This window comes from Helianthus annuus, chromosome 5 (genome assembly GCF_002127325.2).
Source record: "Helianthus annuus cultivar XRQ/B chromosome 5, HanXRQr2.0-SUNRISE, whole genome shotgun sequence".
Taxonomy (NCBI): Eukaryota; Viridiplantae; Streptophyta; class Magnoliopsida; order Asterales; family Asteraceae; genus Helianthus; species Helianthus annuus.
Genome location: NC_035437.2, coordinates 12,562,943 through 12,589,977, shown reverse-complemented (window position 1 = coordinate 12,589,977; position 27,035 = coordinate 12,562,943). Strand labels below are relative to the sequence as shown.

Below are 27,035 nucleotides of genomic sequence, written 5' to 3'. Positions count from 1 at the left end.
TACTTCAACCCTAGCTCTCCACTACCAACACAACCCCAATCGGAACCCTAAACTACCCAACCACTACCTTCACCGTCGGCCTTCCAACTATTACAGCCAACAACTGCACCGACTCTTTCTGTCTCTAATACCAACTATTCTTTCTCTCTTTCAAATTTTCGTTCTCCGTTGCGACGTGTACTTGAGGCAGAGAGGAGGTAGACACGTTGCTCACACATGCCGGAGCCGAATGGCCAGTAGGAGGCAATGGACAAGCACCTTCACCATCGCACTTCTCTCTAACTCTAACTCTGTCTCTATCTCTCTCTAGGGTTTGGTATGGGTAAAATGAAAACAAAAGAAGAAAAAAGGTAGATGCAGCAGGAGATGGCAAAATCATGCATCAACAATTTGTACGTACAACATCACAAAGCATAAACCACAAACTAAGCACAATATACAACCTCTTATGCCTAGAAATGTTAAAAATTGGCTAAATTGCACTTTTCGTCCTTTATGTTTCAGGGTTTTTGCAGGCGCTGTCCTTTAAGTTTAAAAATTACACTCTATGTCCTTTATGTTTGCAACCTATAACAGGCGGTGTCCTTTCTCATAAACCCAGTTAACTTTTTATGTTAAAACCCCTGACCTTAACAGCAAGGACCATATGTGTAACTTTGTAAACATGAGGGACCTTTAATGTTAAAACCCCACTTCTTCTCCGGCCATCTTCTCCGGCCTTCTTCTCCGGCCATCTTCTCCGGCCTTCTTCTCCGGCCATCTTCTCCGGCCATCTTCTCCGGCCTTCTTCTCCGGCCAAGATCTGAAATAATGACCATACCACTCCACCATATGCTTTACAGTTGACCAACCTAGTTATTTTATAATTATAAAGTCATAATACGTGTAAAATTATATTTCAAAAGTGCCGCCAAATTCTTGGCGACCAGCATGGAAACCAGCAATCAAGTTCTATTGATTGATTCGATTACGATACGTCTCCGCGTTGCCGTTTTTATATCAATCAAGAACTGAGACGAAATCCCATCCCCATCCATCACAGTTTAAAAAAAACCCGTCGATCCTCTATGTAATCAAAGCCTTGAACCTCCTCTAGTTTGTTTACCACGACCCTCTCCACTCCCAATCAATTTCAGACATCGACGAGACACGAAAGTTCGTCGGAAAACCCAAGCATCGCCGGAAAACAATCTCAAGTTCATGTCTTTTGTCGTTTCGCGGGCGGGTTGATCTGATCCTTGTTCTTGTTCGGTTTTAAAAGAAGAACACGTCGGAGTTTGCATCGGAAACAACCATAAGACTCCCTACCCCTTTACTGTTTCGTATAACAGTTTACGTTATTTCTAGAAGAAGATATCAGAGGATCACTTCGGAGTTGTTACGTCGGAACCAACTCGGCTCGTTCGGTATACTTTCCTTACTTTTTTCTCGTTCACTCCATTATGATGACTAAACGTCTTTAATCCTCTTGTGAACTATTGTTTAAATTGCATCTAAAATCAAAGGAAAGGTCCTGCAAGTTAGTAATGAGTATAAATATATAACAGTCTTGTTCGTTGATTTTATTAAATGAAGGTGGTTGCTATATAATTTACATAGAATGCAATGATAAAAAGAACCAGATCTTGGCCGGAGAAGATGGCCGGTGAAGATGGCCGGAGAAGAAGGCCGGAGAAGATTGGCGGAGAAGAAGGCCGGAGAAGAAGTGGGGTTTTAACATTAAAGGTCCCTCATGTTTACAAAGTTACACATATGGTCCCTGCTGTTAAGGTGAGGGGTTTTAACATAAAAAAGTTAACTGGGTTTATGAGAAAGGACACCGCCTGTTATAGGTTGCAAACATAAAGGACATAGAGTGTAATTTTAAACTTAAAAGACAGCGCCTACAAAAACACTGAAACATAAAGGACGAAAAGTGCAATTTAGCCTTAAAAATTAGAGTATTAGCACTTCTCTCTAACTCTAACTCTGTCTATATCTCTCTCTAGGGTTTGGTATGGGTAAAATGAAAACAAAAGAAGAAAAAAGGTAGATGTGGCAGGAGATGGCAAAATCGTGCGTCAACAATTTGTACGTACAACATCACAAAGCATAAACCACAAACTAAGCACAATATACAACCTCTTATGCCTAGAAATGTTAAAAATTAGAGTATTATATAATTAGATTTATTACGGGTTTTTTAAATATAATTTATATTTTATCACTCAAATGGCTGATTATTTGCTTCTTGAATAGCATGTTTGACTACTGTTTCTCCTTTTCAATAATCATCTCCTCAATCACCATATCTGTCGCGTACCGAGTATATTCATTAGTTTTTTAAAATATATTTTTCTTTATTTGGTATATAAAATTATATTTATTCAAGCCGTGCAATACACAGGGGTTTTTAAAGATGTAACTTTTTTTATTATTTGGTGGGCTATTAGATTTTATCATCCCCAACTATTAGCTATTGGCCGCTGTCATCTCCAACTAACACTTTGACGTCCGTCACCCCAACTTAACATTTAGTATGTTTTATCACCACGCCGTTAACTAATCACTAACTTTTCATCATGTTACTATACTTTTAGGGGTGTCATAGGGATCTTAGGAAGGTTTTAGGGATATTAGGACACCCCCAAAAAGTAACATGATCAAAAGTTAGTGATCAGTTAACAGTTAACGATATGGTGACAAAACACACTAAGTGTTAAGTTGGTGGTTGCGTGCCTCAAAGTGATAGTTGAGTGTGGCAGCGGCCAATAGCCAATAGTTTGAGGTGATAAAATCCAATAACCCTTATTTGGTAAACAATATTCTGTTTATTCAACCCGTGCAATACATGTGGTTTTAAAGATATAACTTTTCTTATTTTTTGGTATATAAAATTACATTTATTCAACCCGTACAATATGGTTCTTATAAATATAATTTTTTATTACTTAATATTTAAAAATGATATTTATTCAACACGTGCAATAAAGGAGGTTTTAAAGATATATTATTTTATTATTTAATATATAAAATTCAATTATTCAACCCGTGTAATACACGGGGTTAAAACCTAGTATATATATATATATATATATATATATATATATATATATATATATATATAGGAAAAAGATCCGTTAGGAACCACCCTTTATTGGGAGAACCACTATGAACACAACCAAAAATGTCTAAAAATAGCTAAAATACACACAAAAACAAAATTTTAAATATTTTTTATAAAAAAATCGCTACTGTTAGTAGCCAAAAATTTTAAAAAAAAAAAATTGTTTTTGCTACTAAAAGTAGCGATTTTTAACATAAAAAATATTAAAAAAAAATTAGATTTTTTTTGAATTTTTTAGATTTTTTTAAAATTTTTTTAGGTTTTTGGGGGTTTAGTTTTTAGCATTTTAGCTTGAGGGGGGGGGGGTTAGATTTTTTTTTTTTTTTGGGGGGGGGGGGGTGGGGGTTAGTTTTTTTTTAGGTTTTTTTTTAGCTATTTTAGATTGTCTTCACATTGGTTCTCGCGGTTCTCGCAATAAAGGTGGTTCTCGCATGAACCTTACCCTATATATATATATATATATATATATATATATATATATATATATATATATATATATATATATAGGGGATGGTTCAAATGAAAACCACTTTTATTGTGAAAACTCGAAAACTAACTAAAAAAGCCTAAAAAAACCTAAAAAACATACAAAAAAATTTTTTTTTTTTTTTTACAATTTTTTTTAGAAAAATCGCTACTTTTTATATATGGAAAAAAATTTCAAAAAAAAAAAATTTTTTTTTGGTTGTACTGCACATGTGCACTAATACGGAAAGCCTAAACCACTTAACCCACCCCCCACCGACACCCCCCAAAAACCTAAACCCCCCCCCCCAAAACCTAAATTCACCCTCCAACCAAAAGCCTAACCCCCCCCCCCCCCAAAAAAAAAAAAAACCTAAACCCCCCCACCCCCCACCCTCCCGAAAACCTAAAACTAAACCCTAAACATGAACCCGAAAAAAACCTACCCCCCCCACCCCCACCCCCCAAAAACCTAAACCCCCTCCCCCACACCCAAAAACCTAATCCTAAACCTCCAAAAAAACTAACCCTAAAAGCTAAACTAGAATAAAAAACTAATTTTAAGCATGTAATGCACATTGTAGTACATGTTATATTGCACATGTGCACTACTATAATAATAGTATTGAAAACAAGACGACACCATAAATCTTTTTTTATGTCATAAAAAATATGCTCGAATATACTTGAATGAAAGATAAGAAAATTTGTGATCTTATGGTGTCATTTTTGTTTTAAAATGATAACGTATGGAGAAATGAGAAATGTTTGAAAAGTTATATATTTTTTGTTCCAATTTTACCCCTCCTTCATTAAAAGTCTTCCCTCCCTCCTTTTTAGTGGGTTTTAGTTAGTTTTCTAGTTTTCACAATAACTAGTGGTTTTCATTTGAACATTCCCCTATATATATATATATAGGGGATGGTTCAAATGAAAACCACTTTTATTGTGAAAACTCGAAAACTAACTAAAAAAAGCCTAAAAAACACACAAAAAAAATTTTTTTTTTTCAATTTTTTTTTTATAAAAATCGCTAGTTTTTATATATAAAAAAAAACTTTTTTTCAAAAAAAAAAAAAAAAATTGTGTAGTGCACATGTGTAATAATACACATGTATAGTACACATACATATGTGCAGTATTACACATGTGCACTACACAAAAAAACTATTTTTTTTTTTTTGAAAATTTTTTTTTTATATTAAAAAACCTGCGAAATTTTGATTGCAAAAAAAAAATTAAAAAAAAAAATTTGTATGTTTTTTTGGCTTTTTTTAATTAGTTTTTGAGTTTTCACAATAACTAGTGGTTTTCATTTGAACCTTCCCCTATATATATATATATATATATATATATATATATATATATATATATATATATATATATATATATATATATATATGGGGAAAGATAAATCGAAAACCCATGTGAGTTGAGAAAACCCAAATAAACCCTATGTAACATTTTTATTTTTTTCTAAAAAAAATAGGGAATGTAATATATGTGTACACGGACCTATTTATGAAAAAAAAAATTTAAAAACGCTTACTAATTTTTTTTTAAAAAAATGTTGAAAATTTGTATGTTACATTTTTTTTTGGACATATATATTATGTAACCTGAAATTTGTAACATTTTTTTAAAAAAAACTACTTGGTGTTTTTTTGTGTTTCTTTTTTAAAAATGTTCAAATATATGTATATTACATTTCCTATTTTTTTTAGAAATGTTTCTTGAGTTTACATGGGTTTTTTACAAAGGTTTTCTGAGTTTTCTCAACTCAAGTGGGTTTTCGATTTATCCTTCCCTATATATATATAATTATTTTATGTTATCATTTTCTTTGAGGTTTATGTGTGTTTCGACTAGGGTTGTCTAAAAAACTCATGGCCCATGGCTCACTCAAATGTAGTACGGGAAAAGCTCGTTTGATGTGACTTGGCTCGGTTTGTAACGAGCTAGGCCGGCTTGGTTTGGATCGCTCGTTAGTTCGTCTATGTTTGATTATGATTATTTTACCGTTAATTTATTATAAAAAAAAATAGTTATTATTTGCAGGTATTTAGGTGGACACCTAGATATCCATAACATATTTGTTTGTTGTTTAGGAGTTAATTAATGTATATTGTATTTCATTTAAATTTGAAATTTATTTTGTATGTACTTGAACTTGATTTTGGTTTGTTGAACTTATTTTGAATATATATTTTCTTTTGAATTATTAAATGATATTTTAAACTATCGAGTTTTGGCAGATATGTATAATTTTTTTTTGGCCAACCAAGCTAAGCCAAACTAGCTCGGTTAAAATGCAAACCGAATTCGTGTGTAAATTTTCAGCTCAGTTTCAAATCTAAACGTAGCCAAACTTGCCGTTGCTCCACTAATGATTATGACCAACCCTAGTCTCGACACTGCCTACGAAAATTTAAAAATTAATAAAAAGGAAAGAAAGATTGAAAGAAAAGAAAAGAAGGGTTTGTCTACATTTTTCATGATCATATTAGAAACAGCAAAGGGAAGACTCTCGAACCAACCAGGTGTGCAAAGAACCTTAACGTAGCTAAATAAAATCTATTTTTTTATTATTATTATTTTACAAAAGAGGATACATCCAGCACATTCTGGAAATTAAGCGTTTTCCCTTATAAAAACCAGCCTGCTCGACTCACCCTTCATCAATTGAATTCAAGATAAAACCGCTACTTTCTTTTCTTCAAAACACTTTCAAACTTACTCTGCTTTCTGTTTTCTTGGGTGATCAAAAATATGTCTGGAAAAGGTGAAGGACCAGCGATCGGTATTGATCTGGGAACCACATACTCGTGTGTGGGGGTGTGGCAACATGATCGAGTTGAGATCATTGCTAATGATCAAGGCAACAGGACCACTCCTTCTTATGTTGCTTTTACGGATACCGAGCGTCTGATAGGGGATGCTGCTAAGAATCAGGTCGCCATGAATCCTACCAACACTGTTTTCGGTACGCCCCCCTCACTTTCTTTCTTTTCTTTTCTTTAAATCTATATATTCAAGTTACACATTTCTTAATTATATGATTTTTGCAGATGCTAAACGTTTGATTGGAAGAAGATTCTCTGATCCGTCAGTGCAGAGTGACATGAAGCACTGGCCGTTCAAAGTCGTCCCCGGAGCAGGTGACAAACCCATGATTGTAGTCTCACACAAAGGCGAAGAGAAACAATTCTCTGCTGAAGAAATATCCTCCATGGTGTTGAACAAGATGAAAGAAATCGCCGAAGCCTACCTCGGCACCACCATAAAAAACGCGGTGGTCACCGTCCCTGCCTACTTCAACGACTCCCAGCGTCAAGCCACCAAGGACGCCGGTGTCATCTCTGGGCTGAATGTGATGAGAATCATCAACGAGCCCACTGCGGCTGCTATCGCGTATGGGCTGGACAAGAAGGCGTCCAGTGTGGGCGAGAAGAACGTCCTGATTTTCGACTTGGGTGGTGGCACTTTTGATGTCTCTCTGCTTACAATTGAGGAAGGTATATTCGAGGTGAAGTCTACTGCCGGAGACACGCATTTGGGAGGTGAAGATTTTGATAACAGGATGGTTAACCACTTTGTTCAGGAGTTTAAACGAAAGAACAAGAAGGATATCAGTGGGAATCCAAGAGCTTTGAGGAGGTTGAGAACTGCCTGTGAAAGAGCTAAAAGGACTCTTTCGTCCACTGCTCAAACCACCATCGAAATCGATTCTCTTTACGAGGGAATCGACTTCTACTCCACGATTACACGTGCAAGATTCGAGGAACTGAACATGGATTTGTTCAGGATGTGTATGGAGCCGGTGGAGAAGTGTCTGAGAGATGCTAAGATGGATAAAAGCAACGTTCATGATGTGGTTCTTGTTGGCGGTTCCACTCGTATCCCCAAAGTTCAACAGTTGTTACAAGATTTCTTCAACGGGAAAGAGCTCTGCAAGAGCATTAACCCTGATGAGGCAGTGGCGTATGGTGCGGCGGTTCAAGCGGCTATTTTGAGCGGCGAAGGCAATCAGAAGGTTCAAGACCTGCTGTTGTTGGATGTGACACCTCTGTCTCTGGGACTGGAGACCGCGGGTGGTGTTATGACGGTGTTGATACCGCGAAACACCACCATTCCCACCAAGAAAGAGCAGGTGTTCTCGACCTATTCGGACAATCAACCCGGGGTTTTGATCCAGGTTTACGAGGGTGAAAGAACACGAACCAAGGATAACAATTTGCTTGGGAAATTCGAGCTGTCCGGGATCCCACCAGCTCCTCGTGGAGTTCCACAAATCAATGTCTGTTTCGACATTGATGCTAACGGGATCTTGAACGTGTCTGCAGAGGACAAAACCACAGGGCAGAAGAACAAGATCACGATTACAAACGACAAAGGCAGGCTGTCGAAAGAGGAGATCGAGAAGATGGTTCAGGAGGCGGAGAAATACAAAGCCGAGGATGAAGAACACAAAAAGAAAGTCGAAGCAAAGAATGCGTTGGAGAATTACGCGTATAACATGAGAAACACCATAAAGGATGAGAAGATAAGCTCGAAGCTGCCTGTGGATGACAAGAAGAAGGTGGAAGATGCGGTGGAGGCAGCGATCCAGTGGCTCGATGGGAATCAATTGGCGGAGGTTGAAGAGTTTGAGGACAAGATGAAGGAGCTTGAAGGGATATGCAACCCGATTATTGCAAAGATGTATCAGGGCGGTGCTGGTGGGCCGGATATGGGTGGCGGTATGGATGAGGACGGTCCTTCAGCCGGCGGTTCAAGCGGTGGTGCCGGACCAAAGATTGAGGAAGTGGATTAAGGTGTGATTTGTGGTTTTATGGCCTATAACAGAATGTGGTTGTGTGGTAGTTGTGGAATTATGCAGCCGTTTAAATAAGTTACTGAGGGATTATGTTGTTTCAAGCAAATCAGTCAAGCCTGTTGTTATCTGTAATTTTGTAATTTGAATATTATAAAAGAAAAAGAGTTATTTAGAAAAACATCCTTAAAAATGTTTGTTGCATTGTTTTGAGATGTTTGGTTAAAATTCCAAGCTGGTAACAACTTATTTAGTTATGAGTAAACTGAAAAGAAAAACTGAGGATAGTGTAAATATGGAAGTTAAAAGGTAAACTGAGGATCATGTTCCATTTGAAGTGTTTAATGAACAAGGGAAATTAAGAAGAAAGCGCAGCTAACTGTTATTTTCTCGAAAATAGAACTAGAACGATGTGGTAATTTTATGAACTTTTCGCTCAATAGTGTTATGTATGTATGTAGCTTTTGTATAGAAATTTTTGGGTATATACGTTTGACCCCCGGTTCTATAGATATTTTTGGGTATATACGTTTTTGACTCTCTGTCGGAAATCTCAAGCTTCGCCACTGCACACAAACTGCCGCTACAATGAAAGCATCAAGATAGGAGATCATCTGACAAAAAAACAATGGTTATTTCATATACAACGTCCACACCAAGCTCGAGATTTTCCAAGTAAGGCCAACTTACATGACATGATCGCCTCAGAAGAAATTTGCATCAAAGGGGAGGACACTTGCATGGGCTTCTGGTAATTTTATGTCGATCAAGGAGGCCTAGCGTCAACATAAAAGGGTGAAAGGTGCAATGAAGACTGTAAATGCAAACGCCAAACTATTGCATGGAAAAGCCCAAAATTTCCTAAGCCAAAATTAGTGAAGGGACAGGTACCATACATTTTATATACAACTAGGGGTTTACCCCGCGTGCTTTGCGACGCGCTTCATGGTCTTTGTCTGTTTTTAAATGAATCCGGTACTTTAATATGATTATCAACATAAGTCACCAAGAGCAGCTAAATAGTGTCATTTGCGAGGAACATGATTTATTAAGTGCAGCCAAGTACACCAGTTTGCATATCAATTGCCAACATGACAACCCTTTCATTTATTATATGATGTAAACATGCATTACTTGGTTATCATTTGTTCTTAAACTCATCCAATATAGGAACATATGTAGAGTCATGACTCTTTTGAGCAAAAATGTGACAACCCGTAATTTCAAGGTACAAATCGTTCGTTTTCACATTTATAAATTAATTATATACTTATCTTATTTATAAAAAAACGAATGAACTTGTGTCGACTTATAACACTAAACAAAACCATTAAGCAAAAACCAAAATGTGGCCCGACTAGAACCCACATCGGCTCAACATACTTTCGGCCCAAACCTCTTTATTATCGGCCCATATGCAAACCCCACACTCGAAATCCTAATCTAATAAATCATATAAGCATCGCGACAAGTTAGTATGTCATATATTTAATGCTTCGAACGTTGATTGAATAATATGATATCATCATAATAATAAAGAAAAACAAATATGCTACTTCCATAACCTTGTGATCTGGAACTACCGTTCAAAGTTAATGAAATCGTGTCCCGATCAATATCTTCTAATAATAATTAAAATCTTAAGATAAGAAAACTAATCAATTAATATTAATATTTAGTAGTAAAACAAATTATACCTGTGACCTTGTTGAGATTTTTGTACTGTCATCAGATCATCCATTCAAAATCCCTATCACTTAAATTCTGTTCAACTGAATCACGAGAAATCGGCTAGTAAATCCTTTAGATCGTTAGCTTAATCAACCCACGCACCACCGTAAAGAAATCCCTGAGGTTAGGTATGTTTTGCTATGGATGTTTGAGCGTGCGTACGATTAAACAATTGCGGTAACAAGTTAAATATAAAAATAAGTACGACTAAAAGGGCGCATGGGTTTAAAAAGGATAAAAACGTATTGGTTGAGACTAAAAGGGCGCATGGGTTTAAAAAGGATAAAAACGTACTCACAATCACGGTTGATATATCATCAGCTCTTCCCTAGTTCAAACGTATTGTTGTTAAAATTTGTTCAATACTTTTAAAATAAATATATATGGGTTAAATTCCCGGATAGTCCCTGTGGTTTGCCTTTTTTTCACCTTTAGTTCCTAACTTTCTAAAATTACAGCTATAGTCCCCAACTTTTACAATTTCGTTCCCAGATAGTCCCTGACGCGAATGAGAGTTAGTTTTCTCAGTTAAGTTGGTGTGAAATGACTATAATGCCCTTGCTATTTGATGAGGATATGTCCTTGGTCGGACCGAATGTCTAGGGAACACAAAACCGAACCGAATGCTCAGAGAAACTGTCGCACCTAGCACCATAGATGGAACGACCCAACCCCCCGGTCCGGCGTAACTAACTGGGGGCCCACAACTCTAACTGCCATGACAGTGACTGGTCCGACACTAACTAACTCGCCACGTCAGCATATTCAAAAACTATAAATACCCCGCCAAGACTTCCAACAAAGGGTAATCGCTACTTTCTCTCTCTAAACTCTCCCTCTCTCTCTCCCTGACTTACTCTCTCCTATCAGATACTTATTTTCACGCCCGAGCTTGGTCACAGAGAGGCCCCCCTCCCTGTGACGAGGCTAACGGTGTGTTTTCTTCCTTGTGATCTTGCAGGTTCTTGCTTGGTCATCTGAAGCTCTGCTCATACTAGGTCGTACCAACTGGTTTTTGAGTCTTCAGTGGCGCCATCCCCTCGAATTCACACAATTCGCTTTATTAATTCTGTTCATTCGAAATTATGGAATCAACAACAGCAGCCTCCACAAGCACTTTCCCGTCCTATAGCGACATCTGGGAAGGAAGTGTTGCACCTCTAACAACTGTTCCTACAGCAGTTGCCACTTTTGCTGTTATGGCAGGATCAGCAACAGTACCTCCACCCGCAAGTTCTGCAATCGCGAGCTCTGTCACCACGTTATCTGTTACTGCTCCAGTTGTCACGCCGTTGCCTAATTTCGACAACGTTTTCCTTATGCGGAATGCCGACTTACTGCGGCAGCTACAGCAGCAGCAACGAGAAGAAATGTTGCTGAGTCTCCGAGCGAACTTGTTCAGCAGTGTCTATCCAGGGGCTAATCTCGTCTCCGTCGGAGCTTTCACCTCTGTATCTATGGTAAGTTCTATAATCTCCACTCCCATAACATGTGTTGCACAATTTTCCTCGTTTACGAGCGCTCCGATAAATAACGGTCTCAATGACCTGTTTCGCCAGGGATCTATGGGTCTAAACCCTCAGGATCAGGAGCTGATCATGCCATATCATCCTACGTCTATGACTTCTCAGTCGAAATTCACGTTAAGGATCGTTAACGCACCGCTCCCGGAAAAATTAAAGATGCCCCCAACGTTAAAATTTTATGATGGCACGTCCGACCTGGACGATCACATGTTTGCCTTCGCCGGAGCAGCTAAAGTCGAACAATGGCCCATGTCAGCATGGTGTCACATGTTTGCTCAGACTCTTACTGGGTCAGCAAGGGTATGGTTCGACGGTTTACCAGAAGGATCGATTGATCACTTTGAAGACTTCCGGTGTATGTTTTTGCAAAACTTCTGTCAGCAGCGTCGCTGCAAGAATGACATCACCAAAGTTCACCACATAAAACGCCGCGATGGAGAGTCTGTAGAAGATTTCATTGATCGTTTCAATCTAGAGAGCATGCAGATAAGTGGGGCGGTTGATCAGCTCCGTGTCTTAGGATTTTGTCACGGAGTCCGAAATAACCAGCTCGTGGAAAAACTCCATGAAGATCTTCCGAAAACTATGGAAACACTTATGGAACGAGCCCAAGCCTTTGTCCGAGGAAAAAGCGCCTGCAGTCAACCGAATGAAACAGCTGCAAAGAATGCCAAGCTCCGGACCACTCATCTTCCGGTAATACGCATTGTAAAGACTGCAAAAATGTCCCTAAACGACCCGTAAGTGAAAACCCGGACCCTCGAAACCCTAACTTACATCAAAAATCAAGAAAACAAAAAATATGGTCCTCTCGCGGGCCGCGTAAACCATAAGCAGCCTTTACGCGGGCCGCGTCAACCTTAAGTTGACCAGATAAGCATTGCCGGACCACGTGTTGACCATCTGGCACCCCTACTCGTACCCCAGCCCTACACGTAGACTAGGTGGCCACGCGGGCCACGTAAACCCTTATTAAATCTTACGCGGGCCGCGTAAAACCCAAATTCAGGCTATAAATAGCCTGTGCGTGGGACTTTCATTCTGTGTCGAAAACTTTTCTCAAAAACGAAGCACACTGCCTAATTTCGAAGATTAAGGTATTGAAACACTGCCACGATACCGGGTGTTAACTCGATCGCTATTACGATTCGATGTCCGATCGATTGAAACTATCCAATGGATGTTTAAGTGTTGCCCACATTAGGGTTATACTTTGTCATTCGTCGTCAATTCGATGGATGTTAAGTATCGCACTTTGTCATTCGTTGTGAGGGTTTTATCTCGTGAGTTATCATAAATGCTGTATTAGTTACTAACCTAGTTCGTGTGCATTGTTGTTTAAACTAGGTTATCAGGCTTATCAGTAGGCTAAACTTTGCCCGTATAAACTTGCAATGTGAATCATTCACTTTTTATCAATAGTATTTTCAAGTACTCCAATTATTTTCAAAGTTATAATTACAGGGATTAAGTCATGGTTATCTTGAATCACTGGCTAGTGGGGTATTGTGCACATTACTAATTTCTCACAGTTAGGCTAATCAATCCTAACAGTGATAATCATCACTACTTGGGTGAAAGGACCCAATAGTGGTATGACCATCGTCACACGGCCGTGACACGGCGCCAGATAAAAATAAGATAAAGGCCATTGTAATCGCTCTTATGCTGTAAGTAATAGCTATGAGTCGTTTTATTAAAATTGAATGATTCACCAGTATTTCCCCGCTGACAAAATATTTTTTTAAAACATGTTTCAGGCGACCTCCTGTGAATCAAGGAAAAAGTGCTACGGAGCACTAATTAAGCTTGAAGTGGTGGCTCAGTAAATAAACAAAAACATGTTTTGTAAATCAGGGAATTTCCTCGGGAAATTCCTCTATTGTAAATTACGGGGTTCATCCCAAGTGATGAAATAAAATAATCGGTCATTTTCTAGTTTAAAAGATCCTGTTGAAATCTTCCGCTGCCAAATCAATTAATAAATACCATGGGTTTTTCTGCCCCGCGACTCCTGGACCGGGAAAAACCGGGATAGGGGCCGTGACACGCATGCTCAGCTGGAGTTCCGAGATGAAACAAAGCCATCTTTGCCGATAAGGTGTCCACGATCCTGTCTTTATTAGCCAGCGACCACTCGGGGACATATTTCTCCAAAGCATGGGCAGAGTCCACATCCACAGCTTCGCCCGAACCTAACTCCGGACATATAAAAACAGCTTCAGTTTCGTACCACAAAGGGGATGAAGAGGCACTATCCCCACCATCAATCGGCGGAGGACTTGGCCTTGAAACATTAGAAGCAACCCCGGTCGTGGGCTTACCCGAAAGAGAAGGTTCAATTTTCTTGCAGGACAAGGGATCGGGCATATGAATATCTTCAATCACCTTGGTAGTTGGCCCTCTGAAAGATAAAGGGCTCGTCGGAATATTGACCGGTCGATCCCGCGGAGTCCTGCGGCCATGAATATGAGCGTTTAGGTTATCCAACAAGCCTCCGGCAGTAGAAAACCCGGTAGCCTGATTGGCTTCGTCATCATCCAACGTGATTGTTTGAAAATCCAATTTCTTTTTTTTCAGTGTTTTTGGATTCGGACCAGCCTTGGAGGAAGTGGTTCGTCCTCTTTTCAAACTAATCTGAGGACGCACCTCAGCATCATCATCACCCTCATCACCTCCTTCAACATTCACCCCCTCATTCTCAACAGAAAGGTGTACGAGCCGTACAAAACCACCTTGGAGTCGGACCCCTTCACTTCATGAGAAACTTTGTCCTTTCCCCAATCACCACTGATGTACTGAAAAGTACATATGTTTATAGTGTATATTTTGGTCAGTTTCAGTCGTTTAGAGTCTAGTTTAGGTTAGAATTTCGATATTGCTGAGGTTAAGCTTTGATTTCAGGTCCCGTAGCTTAAAGTGATGAAAAACGAGTAAAACCGAGCAGTTTAGAAGAAAACCGGGATTCGTACGCGCGTCGGAGAAGCTGGAACTCGAAGCTGAATAAAAAATAATAAAAATCAGGCAAGGAGGTGCCGCGTGACGCGACACCCCCTTAGGTCACGCGAGGGTCTGGTTTTTTCGAAAAATTTGTTGCCAAGCTAGGGTTTTGAAGATGATTTTCCAAGAAACTGAACACAACTCTAATTACGAATCAAGAAACCCTAGGGCGAATTTTAAAGGAGATTTTGAGTATTTTGGAGTGCTTTAGCTTGCGGGAATCATTCGGTTAAAGCTTGGATCGTGAAAGTGAAGATTGTTCGGGTTTTATCTCCCGGTGTTCTTTAATTTCGTGTTTTCGATACTTTCCGATGAATTCTTGTTTTGAACTTGCTTTGTTTATTTTAGACATCATGTTTCTTGGCTAAACCCTAAATACTACCTAGACAAGATGACAGTTTGATTTATGTTTGGATCTTTTAACGGTTTTTATTGATTGATTATGGATTGATTTCTGAAAGTAAAGTGTTCTAGATTTTTTGATTTGGTGCATGTGCGTATTTACTTTTGATTGTGGGTTGTTTACTGTTTCACATAGATTTTGGTGGATGTCTTTCACATAATAGATCTGTGTTGATTATTTGCATCCTTGCGGGTTCGGGTGATCTTTGGGTAAATCGGCCGATAGCCTTAGAAACAGTAATTAAAATATAATTAGAAGTAAATATTCTGCTTAACTTGTTGCTGAGAGGCTCGAGTTAGTTATTAGGTCTCGGTGTAGTATATAGCTAAATTAGATTTTGAGAAAAGTCGACTTTAGTTCCCTAATTGCATTTGTGTCTAGTAAACCAAGTTAGAACCTAGAATTGCCTTAGATTGTCGCGCTGAGAGGTAGATAGTTGTATTAGGGCACTTTTAGAGTCTTTAGAGGACTGAGAGGAAGTCTAACAGTCGGTATACACAACAGCCTTGTAGGGTTTCCTAGGTTTCTTCCTGAGAAGGGTCGGGAAGTCTTAGCATTGAAATACCTTAACGTTTAGTATTTTACGATCCCGGCTCCATACAACAATAATACCGTTAGAAATCCATTCATAGTTAAATTGGATTCAAGTCTAGGTAGTCGTTAATCTCATCTGAATTAAACCCTAGTCTTCGTTCGTGTCTTAGTTTAATTTCATTTTAATTGCAATTTTAGGATTTTAGTAAACCCCCCCCCCCTTAAAACACAACAATTGTTTAGTCGTGTCAGTGTCTAGTCTAAATAGAGTCGTTAACGTAATTCATTAGAGTCCTTGTGGGTTGGACATCCGGACTTACTTTCTGTGCTAGAGTCGACCGGTTCACTTGCCGGTGAGTAGTTTAGTCAAGTTAGAGAGTCTAGATTTTTATTACTTGAGTCTTAATTTAGAGTAATTTTAGTTTATTTAGTTGAACTACTTTTTTCTACATCAAGTTTTTGGCGCCGTTGCCGGGGACTCTTGGCAATAACGTTAACTGCTTTGTTTGGATTTCAACTGATATCGTTACGTGTTTTTTTTTGTGTGTGTTTGTAAGTTGTAGGAGTCCAAGTAATTTTAGTGTCTTTTTCGTATTTCTTTGAGTCTTTTGTTGGAGTTGACTTACTTGTTTATTCTTGGTTTTACAATTCATGCCCCACACGCGTTCGCATGGACCAGTGAAGCCGCCAATTGACAAGTCTTCCTTCTCCACACCAAACCCTCAGGTTCGAAAACCCCCAACTTCATCTTTAGGCCTTTCTGACTCTACACTACACTCTAAACCACCGAACTACGACTTCACCCCGAAGTCATCACCCCATAATTCCCCACCACCCTCCCGTCACCCTAGTCCACCACCAGTTCGCCAAATGGCCGAAAACCAAACTGTCCACCAGCGTTCCACCGCGGGTTTTACCGCAAACTCACCCATCACCCTTCCTGAAATCACCAATGATAAGTCTTGGCAAATTCCTTCATACATCATGACTGCCATTAACAACTCTTGTCAGTTTCATGCTCGTGATGATGAGGACGCGCCAGCACATATCAACCGTCTCACCCTTCTGTGTAGCACCTTCGGCATCGAAGGTGTTAATCTTGATGCCCGCTATCTCCAAGTCTTTCCCTTTTCCCTTGCTGGCCGCGCAGCCACATGGCTCGACTCGCAGCCGGCAGGTACTTACACTACTTGGGCTGGACTTAGGGATGCCTTCCTTGCTAAGTATTTTCCACCTGCGAAGGCCTCTCGCCTTCGAGATCAGATCCATTCCTTCAGAATGGAGCCTGACGAACCTTATCACTTAACATGGGAGAGGTTTCAAACATTGCTCTCACGTTGCTCCCAACATGGACTGTCGGATTGGGCCTTAGTAGAAAAATTTTATAACGGTCTTACCCCTGAGTGCAAGGCCCGATTCGACACATCCGCAGGAGGCCACCTAATGGGAAAGAAAACTGTGGCTGACTGCAATGACCTCTTTGAGAGCTTCGCTCATGCTGATATAGATCATAGTGCTACCGGCAGGAATTCCAATCCTGTGATTACTTCCTCATCTTCTCGAGGAGTGAACCAAGTCGTTTCAGACCCAAAGGTAATATCTCAGCTTGACTATATCACCAAAGAGTTGCTAGAAATTAAGAAGAAGGTAGATAGATGCGAGGTTTGTAGAGGTGGACATGACACCATAGATTGCCTAACCCTTACCCTAGAGCAGGTCGAGTATATAGCAGGTCAAAATAGGGGTCCAACTAACCCGTTCAACAATAGTAACTCTAATTGGCGTGCTAACAATTATCGCTCCTCAGGTAACCCCCCTGGTTTTCCATCAGGTCAATATCAAAGCAGGGGGCCAGGTTTTTATTCTAGTTGGGGGTCGGGTCAAACAAGTCCATTTGCTAGTTCAGGTTCAGGTGGGCAGTTCATAGGTGAGGGGTCAAACCAAGAGGTTCAACCTAAGAGTGAGGGGTCAGGGGGTAGTTTGTCTAGGATAGAGGACCTTCTTTCCCAATTATTGGTTAAGGATCAGGCTACCCAACGTACCTTAGAGGACCATGCTATGCTCCTAAAGAATAATGATTCAAGTTTCTTAGACCTACAAAGGCAAGTTGGGGATATTGCACGCCAGTTGCAAGAACGACCTCCCGGTCAATTTTCGGGCAACACAAAGCCCAACCCATCTGGCTCTTTGAAGGCAATTTCAACCCGTAGTGGTAGGACCTTAGGAGAGGTAGTGAGACCCGAGAGTGTTGAGATAGAAGATGAGGACCCCGTAGATGAGGAGATTGAAATGGAGGCGCCCGGTAAAGTGCAACCTAGGTTAATCCCAGAAAGTACCGCACACACCGGGGGTACTTCAAGTGAGAAGAGTTTAGGAAAGGGACCCGTTCAAGTTATCCCATCACCCAATGTTGATATTTCCCGTGCGCCGTTTCCTTCCCGCCTTAAAAATCAAACTTATTCCAAAGAGTACGGGAAATTTTTAGAGATCTTTAAGCAGCTTAGGATCAACCTTCCTTTAATAGAAGCCCTTCAATCAATGCCGAAATATGCAAAATTTTTAAAAGATCTTCTAAAACGAAAGGATAGGTTAGGAGAGGTTTCTAACATCCCCCTTAGTGGAGGATGTTCCGCCGTAGTGTTGAACAAGGTCCCGGAAAAATTGACGGATCCGGGCCTTTTTACCATCCCGTGCTTGTTTGGGAGTGATACCGAGTGTAGGGCCCTAGCCGATCTAGGAGCGAGTATAAACTTAATGCCATATTCCATGTACGAGAGGTTAGGTCTAGGAGAGTTGTCCCCTACACGCATGTCTTTGTCTCTAGCCGATAGATCCGTTAAGTATCCACGTGGTATAATCGAAAACCTTCTAGTCAAAGTGGATAAATTCGTCTTTCTCGTAGACTTTGTCGTTCTTGATATGGAAGCCGACGAAAAGGTTCCTATCATTCTAGGACGCCCGTTCTTGTGTACCGCCAAGGCCATTATTAATGTCTTTGACGGGAAAATCACACTTCAATTCGGTGACGAGAGAGTTACTTTCGAGATAGCACGCTCCATGGAACACCCTAGTGGTTCCGATGACCTTAGTAGTCCTTGTCATTCGGTCTATTTCATAGAGTCTTTCTTATCTTGTGTTGACCATTGCTTTGACTATATTAGTGGAGCCGACCTAGTGGAGAGTAGGATAGATGAGGTAGTTGAGAAGGTAGAGGAGGTTGTAAGTGAGAGTGAGAGAATAGAAGAGGACGAGTGGGTCCCCGAAGTGCTAGAATTGAGTGAGATCAAAAGTGAGAGTGAGAGTACACCTATAGAGAAACCCGCCCCATTAGAACTCAAAGTCCTCCCGTCCCACTTAGAATACGCTTTCTTATGTGAGGGTTCCGAGTTTCCCGTCATTATTTCGTCTAAGTTAGAGGAGGGAGAAAAGGGTAGGTTGTTAGAGGTGTTGAGAGAAAATAGGGAAGCCATTGCATGGCGTCTTTCGGATATCAAGGGCATAAGCCCCGCCTATTGTACCCACCGGATACTCATGGAAGATGACTATAAGCCGGTGGTGCAACCTTAATGGCGGCTCAATCCGAACATGCAAGAGGTCGTTAAGAAAGAAGTGCTTAAGCTGTTAGATGCCGGGGTGATTTACCCCATTTCCGATTCACCATGGGTTAGCCCGACCCAAGTCGTCCCAAAGAAGGGTGGGATGACGGTGATCATGAACGAAAAGAACGAGTTAATCCCTTCCCGTACCGTTACCGGTTGGCGTGTGTGCATAGACTATCGAAAGTTAAACGACGCCACGCGGAAAGACCACTTCCCCTTACCATTCATTGACCAAATGTTGGAGCGTCTAGCGGGTCAACAATTTTATTGTTTTCTTGATGGATTTTCAGGTTATTTTCAGATCCCCATCGCCCCGGAGGATCAAGATAAAACGACGTTTATATGCCCTTACGGCACTTATGCGTATCGCCGCATGCCTTTCGGGTTATGCAACGCTCCGGCAACTTTCCAAAGATGCATGGTCGCTATATTCCAAGACATGCTTGAGACTTCCATGGAGGTTTTCATGGATGACTTCTCGGTTTATGGCACCACTTTCGAACAATGTCTTTTAAATCTTGATAGGATGCTTAAGAGGTGCTAGAGACAAATCTTATGTTGAATTGGGAGAAGTGTCACTTTATGGTGACGGAGGGGATAGTTTTAGGACACAAGGTGTCGAGAGAGGGTATAGAGGTGGATAGGGCCAAGATAGATACCATAAGTAGATTGCCTCCACCTACTAGTGTCAAGTCTGTTAGGAGCTTCCTAGGTCATGCGGGCTTTTATAGGCGTTTCATAAAGGATTTTTCCAAAATCACACGCCCGATGACTAGACTTTTAGAGAAAGATGTACCTTTCATCTTCGACGATGAGTGCATCAAAGCGTTTGACTTTTTGAAGGAAAAACTCGTGAGTGCCCCGATACTTGTTTCGCCCAATTGGAGCTTACCTTTTGAGCTCATGTGTGACGCAAGCGATTATGCCGTAGGTGCGGTCCTAGGTCAAAGAGTCGATAAACACTTTCATCTAATCTACTACGCGAGCAAAACTCTAAACGATGCTCAAGAGAACTATACCACCACGAAAAAGGAACTCTTAGCCGTAGTGTTTGCGTTTGATAAGTTTCGCTCATATCTCGTGCTTTCCAAAACCACCGTGTTCACCGATCACGCCGCTTTGCGATTTCTATTCCAAAAGAAAGACGCGAAGCCGCGTCTTATTCTTTTGCTCTCCGAGTTCGATATAGAAATTAAGGATAAAAAGGGAGCGGAAAACGTGGCCGCCGACCACTTGTCACGTTTAGAGGATCCAAAGAGAGAAGAGGTGCGTGAGGATTCCATAGGAGACACTTTTCCCCACGAAACCATAGATTTTGTTAGTGCCGAGGTAGAGGGTTTGCCATGGTTCTCGGATTTGGCGAATTATTTAGCGACCGGTGATCTTGTGAGGGGTATGTCTTTTCAACAAAAGAAAAAGCTTCTTAGGGAGGCTAGGAAGTATATTTGGGACGACCCGTACCTGTTTAGGATAGGTGGAGATAGAGTGCTTAGGAGATGCGTTTCAAAGGAGGATGGTTTAGACATCCTTAGACATGTGCACGAGGATTTAACGGGAGGCCATCACGGAGCGAATGTGACGGCACAAAAGGTATTTGATAGTGGGTTTTATTGGCCAACGGTAGTTAAGGATGTCGTAGGGTTTGTTAGGACATGTGACCGTTGCCAACGTACCGGCAACATCTCATCCAAGGATGAAATGCCTCAAAATCCTATCCAAGTCTTGGAAATCTTTGACGTATGGGGCATTGACTTCATGGGACCTTTTCCATCTTCAAGTGGGAATAGGTACATCCTCGTGGCCATTGATTACGTTTCAAAGTGGGTCGAAGCTCAAGCTTTGCCCACCAATGATGCCCGAGTGGTGGTGAGATTCCTTAAAAAGTTATTTACGCGTTTCGGAGTCCCTAAAGCTATCATAAGTGACCGTGGCACGCACTTTTGCAATTCCGCCATGGAAAAGGCACTTGCACGCTACGGTGTCACTCATCGTCTTTCCACCGCGTACCACCCGCAAACTAGTGGCCAAGTAGAGAATGCTAACCTAGGGGTGAAGAGAATCCTAGAGAAAACGGTAGGTAAAAGTAGAAAGGATTGGTCGGAAAAGCTTGACGACGCTTTGTGGGCTTTCCGCACCGCCTATAAGACACCGTTAGGAACAACACCCTTTATGATTGTGTATGGCAAAGCTTGCCATCTTCCGGTAGAGTTAGAGCATAGAGCTTTGTGGGCATTGAAAACCGTTAATCTTGACCTTACCGAGGCCGCTAGAAGGAGGTTCTTCCAAATTCACGAGTTAGAAGCATTGAGGGATGCCGCCTGAACGATCTTGGAGTATCAAGGAAAAAACTAAGGCGTTGCATGATAGGAGGTTGCGAGGCTTGAAAGAGTTTAAGGTAGGTGATAAAGTGCTTTTGTTTAATTCGAGGTTGAAATTGATAGCAGGGAAATTGAAATCAAGATGGAGTGGACCGTATGTGGTGAGAGAAGTGTTTCCGTACGGCACGGTTGAAGTATACGACGAAGTCGACAAAGGAGTATGGAAGGTAAACAGTCATAGATTGAAACATTACTTGGGAGGTCCCATTGATACCACCGAAGAGGAAGAAATTCCTCTAGAGGACCCACCCACCTTCACCGACCAATGAGTGCGAAAAGCTTCACGTGTAGAGTATGTACCGTTTGTAAATTTCTTAATTTTTTGTATTTTTCGTAGTTTTTCGGTGTTTGTTTTGTGTCGTTGAGAATTTTGCAGGTTTCATCACCGCTACAGAACGGAAAAAGCATGAGAAAAGAGGTCCCAGGTATGTGTCTTGGACACTTAGAAAAATTTTGTGGGTTTTGGATGGTTTGGGAAAAAGTTGAAAAATTTTCTAAGGCATGAAACAAGTTTTTCCACGCAACATTCTGCCGACCCTTGGCGTGACGCCAAGGGCCTTCGCGTCACGCGAGGGGTAAGGGTCCAAAAACAATTGAAATCAAGCCTGTCGTGTTACGCGAGGCCCCCCTCGGACCCCACCGCGTCACGCGACGCCCCTATGGACCGGTTTAAAGCTTTTAACGTGAACCTGTTTGCTAAAATGCTTTCCTTTCCCCTTTTCCAAAACCCTAATCGCGAATTTCACAAAAATCATCATAATTCACTCGTTTTTCCACCAAATCACTCCGTTCTTCTTCCTAAATCACCACCATCACATTCCCCACAATCTTAACCATCAATTTCACCCGAATCCGCGCTCCATTTTCGCGTTTTTGGACAAATTCGTGCACCACAAGTTCAAGACTTCATTTTTCTTGCTAAATCCGAATCCCAGGTATGATTTCTGTGATTTCTCGCTAGTAGGTAACTTTATTGCTTAGTTGTACTGTCGGGTCAGTCATGTCTTAGATCTAGGGTTTGTGTAGGTTCATAAAGTTTGGATTTTTGAGCTTTAGTCATGTTAGTGGTCTGCGGGTGGATATGTTTGGGATGTTTACATACAATGGGGTCTGCGGATGGTTCGGGTTGGTTTGCTTGAGGATTGTTTGAGACTTGTGGGGTATGTTTGGACAACTAGACAACATGTTTGAGCTTTACGGGTTTGTTTGGCTATAACTAATGAATTTTTGCTAAAAAAAATAGGTTTTTGAACTGATTTTTGCAAATGTGATTAGTTTTCTAAACGGATTTTGTTGCCACAAACGTTGTGTTAAGGTTTATAAAGTCAAACTCTCACGTGTTTCGCCTCAAGTGTGGGGATATTTTGGAACTTACGCTTAATTGAGGACAATTAAAGTGCCGGGAGGAGATAGTGTACATTGAGTCGTAGGTCGTTCGAGTCATTGAGTCTAGTATTTTCTTTAGAGTAGTATTTCGAGTCTAGTGTCGGGTTTACTTATATGCACGTACAAGTTCACAACATTTTGCCCGTACTCAATCTCCATTCGGGTAGAATGATGTGTAACTTAAGCTTTTGTAAACGGTAACCCATGTTTTCGAAATTAGCCGCGAATGAAATGCTATACGGCTATTTCATTTTGATTTCTGAAAAAAAAAATTAAAAAATTAAAAATACCAAAAATAGCTTGTGATTACTAACAGTCTGCATTGTTTCTCTTGTCAAATCTTTCTTGTTTTGCAGAACATGTCGGGTTAAGGTTCGTCGTCAAACCCAAGAAAAAGGAAGATCAAGTATCGCGGGAACGATAGGAGGGTGTATTCCCGAATTGAGAGGTTGGTCGATCACCCGATATTGGATTTTGAAGAGGATACTGAAGAGAGGGTAAAGCTCAAAAAGTATGTGGTAACTCAGACATTGGAGCATCGTGTAATTGATTGGGAGTGGTTACAAGGCATGGGAGCGAGTGAGCGTGTGGCAGAATTATTGGGGCCGAGGTTGAGAATGGCAATGGATTATTGTGATGGGCCGCAGTATACCGAACTTACAATTGAGTTCCATTGTACCTTCCGTCACAAAGAGGGTACTTTTGCTGAAATGGATGCGGTATCGTTCTCATTGGGTAGAAATCTTTATGAAATGAATATGGCTCAGTTTGGAGTGGCCCTGGGTTTTTACACACCGGAAGAAATGGAGACGGATGAATTTGTGAATGGGTTAAGGGGTGTGTACAATCACCCTCGGCCGAAGTGTTTGAATTCGGTGGATTTGGAAAGATTTTGGGATACAATTGCGTCTCAGCCGTTCCCTCAAACGAACCTCATCACATCAGTTCGTGATCCGATATATAGTTATATTTTGAAGGCGTTGGCGACGACGGTTGTAGCGAGGAAGTCGGGCGAGAATAAAGCGAATTGGTTAGATATTTTCGCGTTGATGTGTATGGTTGAAAAGCGAAATTGGAATTTGGCAAGCTTCTTTGCATGGTCGTGCAATAGGCCTCGTCGGGGAGGAAAACGGGCCGCAATGGATCTTGGGCCTTACATAGCTCGGTTGGCAAGGAATATTCGGGCCCTTACAAAATACAAGCTTGAGCAGATGCATGAGGGTATGCCAACGGTTCGTTGGGATGTTGCGGATCTACGGTTGGCAGGTATTCTTACACATTCGGACCGGCCAGAGTGGAACTTCGAGGTTGGTGCTCCTCCGCAACGACAGCCGGCACCTCGACAGAGGCGTGCGATCCCAGCACCACAGCAGCCCGTTAGACAGCCGAGACCCGACCCGTTCACTCCTGAGGCTGCTTTTGACTACACACAGCAGAGGTTTGCTCAGATTGAAGATAGGATGCGGGTTGACCACCAGTGGACCATGCAGAGCCACCACCGACAGGACGACATGCTCAGGTACATGATGTCGGGTATGTCACTAGTCCACAGATACCTCCACCCTTTGCGGGATTATTACCTCCACCAGTTTATGGAGGCGAGCAGCAGACCCCATATGTTTATGGTCAGTATCCGGGGTATGACCAGTGGGGGGGGTCAAAGTGGTTATGCGTATAGTGGTCAGTTCGGGTGGCAGCAGGCTAGAGGTTCGGGGACCCAGCAGATGGAGGAAGATTCAGAGGAGGAGTGATGTAGCAGACTGCAGCAGCATATATATCCTTTCATGTTTTATTTTATTTATGCTGTTTCAGTAGTTCGATGTGGTTGTATCCGTAGGACATATATTTTATTTTCTGTTTGAACTTTGGATGATGGTATGTTGGACATGTGGTACTCGTATGTTTGGTATGGTATTTATGTTTTAGGTTGATGATTTGGAGCCGTTTTCCGTTCGTGTGAGAGAGAGTTTGGTATTGTTGCTGAGCACGTTCGGTATTGGAGGGCTTATGTGGAAACGACTGGCACTTTGACAGTCTCACATATCAGTTAAGTCGTTTCCCTTTTTGTTGTTGTTGTACTTTTATTTATTTCGTCGTCTAGTTATTTAGTAGTTCGTTAGTAGTCTAGTAGTTTTTAGGTAGTTGTCTAGTCGTATTTTCGTCCTTGCATTAGGGACAATGCAATCTCTAAGTGTGGGGATGGGAATACATGTAAATAATCGAGTCTTAATTATTAAAAAAATACAAAAAAATTAAAAAATTGAAAAAATCCAAAAAAAATTGAAAAAATTAGAAAATGTCTTTCGAATAAAAAAGAAGTTTGCAAATTAAAGCGGAAAATGATAGAAAAGAAAATTTTTTGCTTGGGTTCGAATAATAATAATATGAGATTTAAATAAATCGAGCTTGCGTCTAGTTAGGGATATGTGGATAGGCCCGAGTTTGATTTTAAGTCCCTTTGAGCTAATATACCTTAATTGTCGGTCTGCTAGTGGGTTTTCGCCTGGGAGATATGGGAAACTAAAACCGCCAATAATAGTATAAGGGGCACCGTTATAAGTTAAAACTGTTAGAGTATGTGATCATGAAAAAAATAGAATAAAAAGTGAGCTAGAAACTAAATGAAAGTAATGCATTCCTATGTAATTTGGGTTGGGGATAGCGACTCTACAGCCGAATTACCTCTAGGGTGTGTGAAATCGACCGTGCTAAAAAGAAAAAAAAATAAATAAATAAGTACCGAAACCTAAGTAATCTGTGGTTGGGGATAGCGACTCTACAGCCGGATTGCCTCTTGGCTAGGGAAAGCACCGTCTAGACTCACGGAAGAAAAAAAAGAGAGAAAAGCGAAAAAAATGGAAAAAGAAAGAAAAATTTGATTGTAAACTCTCTTGGTTTTGATATAAGACGGTTGGGAATTGGTCAAATGATCGTTCTTTCTGTCCTATAAGCTTGAGGCGGGAGTAGGTGGACCGTAGATTCTAGTGTGAGACCCTAGGTGGATTGACCGCACTTAAATTAAAATCACATGATAAGGGCTTAAGATTGGGTTCGGGTTTAAAGTGGACAAAGTATATTCACAATCGCAGCTAACGCAAGCCTTGGTTTTAATTAATTATACTTATAATTTTCGATCCAAGTGAATATTTATCTCTGATTCCGTTGCATAATTCTTTTTCGAGGACGAAAAAAGAGTAAGTGTGGGGATGTTTGATGTACTGAAAAGTACATATGTTTATAGTGTATATTTTGGTCAGTTTTCAGTCGTTTAGAGTCTAGTTTAGGTTAGAATTTCGACACTGCTGACGTTAAGCTTTGATTTCAGGTCCCGTAGCTTAAAGTGATGAAAAACGAGTAAAACCGAGCAGTTTAGAAGAAAACCGGGATTCGTACGCGCGTCGGAGAAGGTGGAACTCGAAGCTGAATAAAAAATAATAAAAATCAGGCAAGGAGGCGCCGCGTGACGCGACACCCCCTTAGCGTCACGCGAGGGTCTGGTTTTTCCGGAAAAGTTGTTGCCAAGCTAGGGTTTTGAAGATGATTTTCCAAGAAACTGAACACAACTCTAATTACGAATCAAGAAACCCTATGGCGAATTTTAAAGGAGATTTTGAGTATTTTGGAGTGCTTTAGCTTACGCGAATCATTCGGTTAAAGCTTGGATCGTGAAAGTGAAGATTGTTCGAGTTTTATCTCCCGGTGTTCTTTAATTTCGTGTTTTCGATACTTTCAGATGAATTCTTGTTTTGAACTTGCTTTGTTTATTTTAGACATCATGTTTCTTGGGTAAACCCTAAATACTACCTAGACAAGATGATAGTTTGATTTATGTTTGGATCTTTTAACGGTTTTTATTGATTGATTATGGATTGATTTCTGAAAGTAAAGTGTTCTAGATTTTCTGATTTGGTGCATGTGCGTATTTACTTTTGATTGTGGATTGTTTACTGTTTCACATAGATTTTGGTGGATGTCTTTCACATAATAGATCTGTGTTGATTATTTGCATCCTTGCGGGTTCGGGTGATCTTTGGGTAAATCGGCCGATAGCCTTAGAAACAGTAATTAAAATATAATTAGAAGTAAATATTCTG

General features: G+C 40.7%; 1 protein-coding gene across 1 annotated transcript; it reads left to right on the top strand.

The window, feature by feature from the left end:
• The first annotated feature begins 6,100 nt into the window (after positions 1–6,100).
• On the top strand, positions 6,101–8,565 carry LOC110940025 (heat shock cognate 70 kDa protein 2). Its single transcript, XM_022181590.2, has 2 exons — positions 6,101–6,554; positions 6,640–8,565. The coding sequence occupies exons 1-2, from the start codon at positions 6,341–6,343 to the stop codon at positions 8,382–8,384; spliced, it is 1,959 nt and encodes a 652-aa protein (XP_022037282.1). The 5' UTR covers positions 6,101–6,340; the 3' UTR covers positions 8,385–8,565.
• The last annotated feature ends 18,470 nt before the right edge of the window (positions 8,566–27,035 follow it).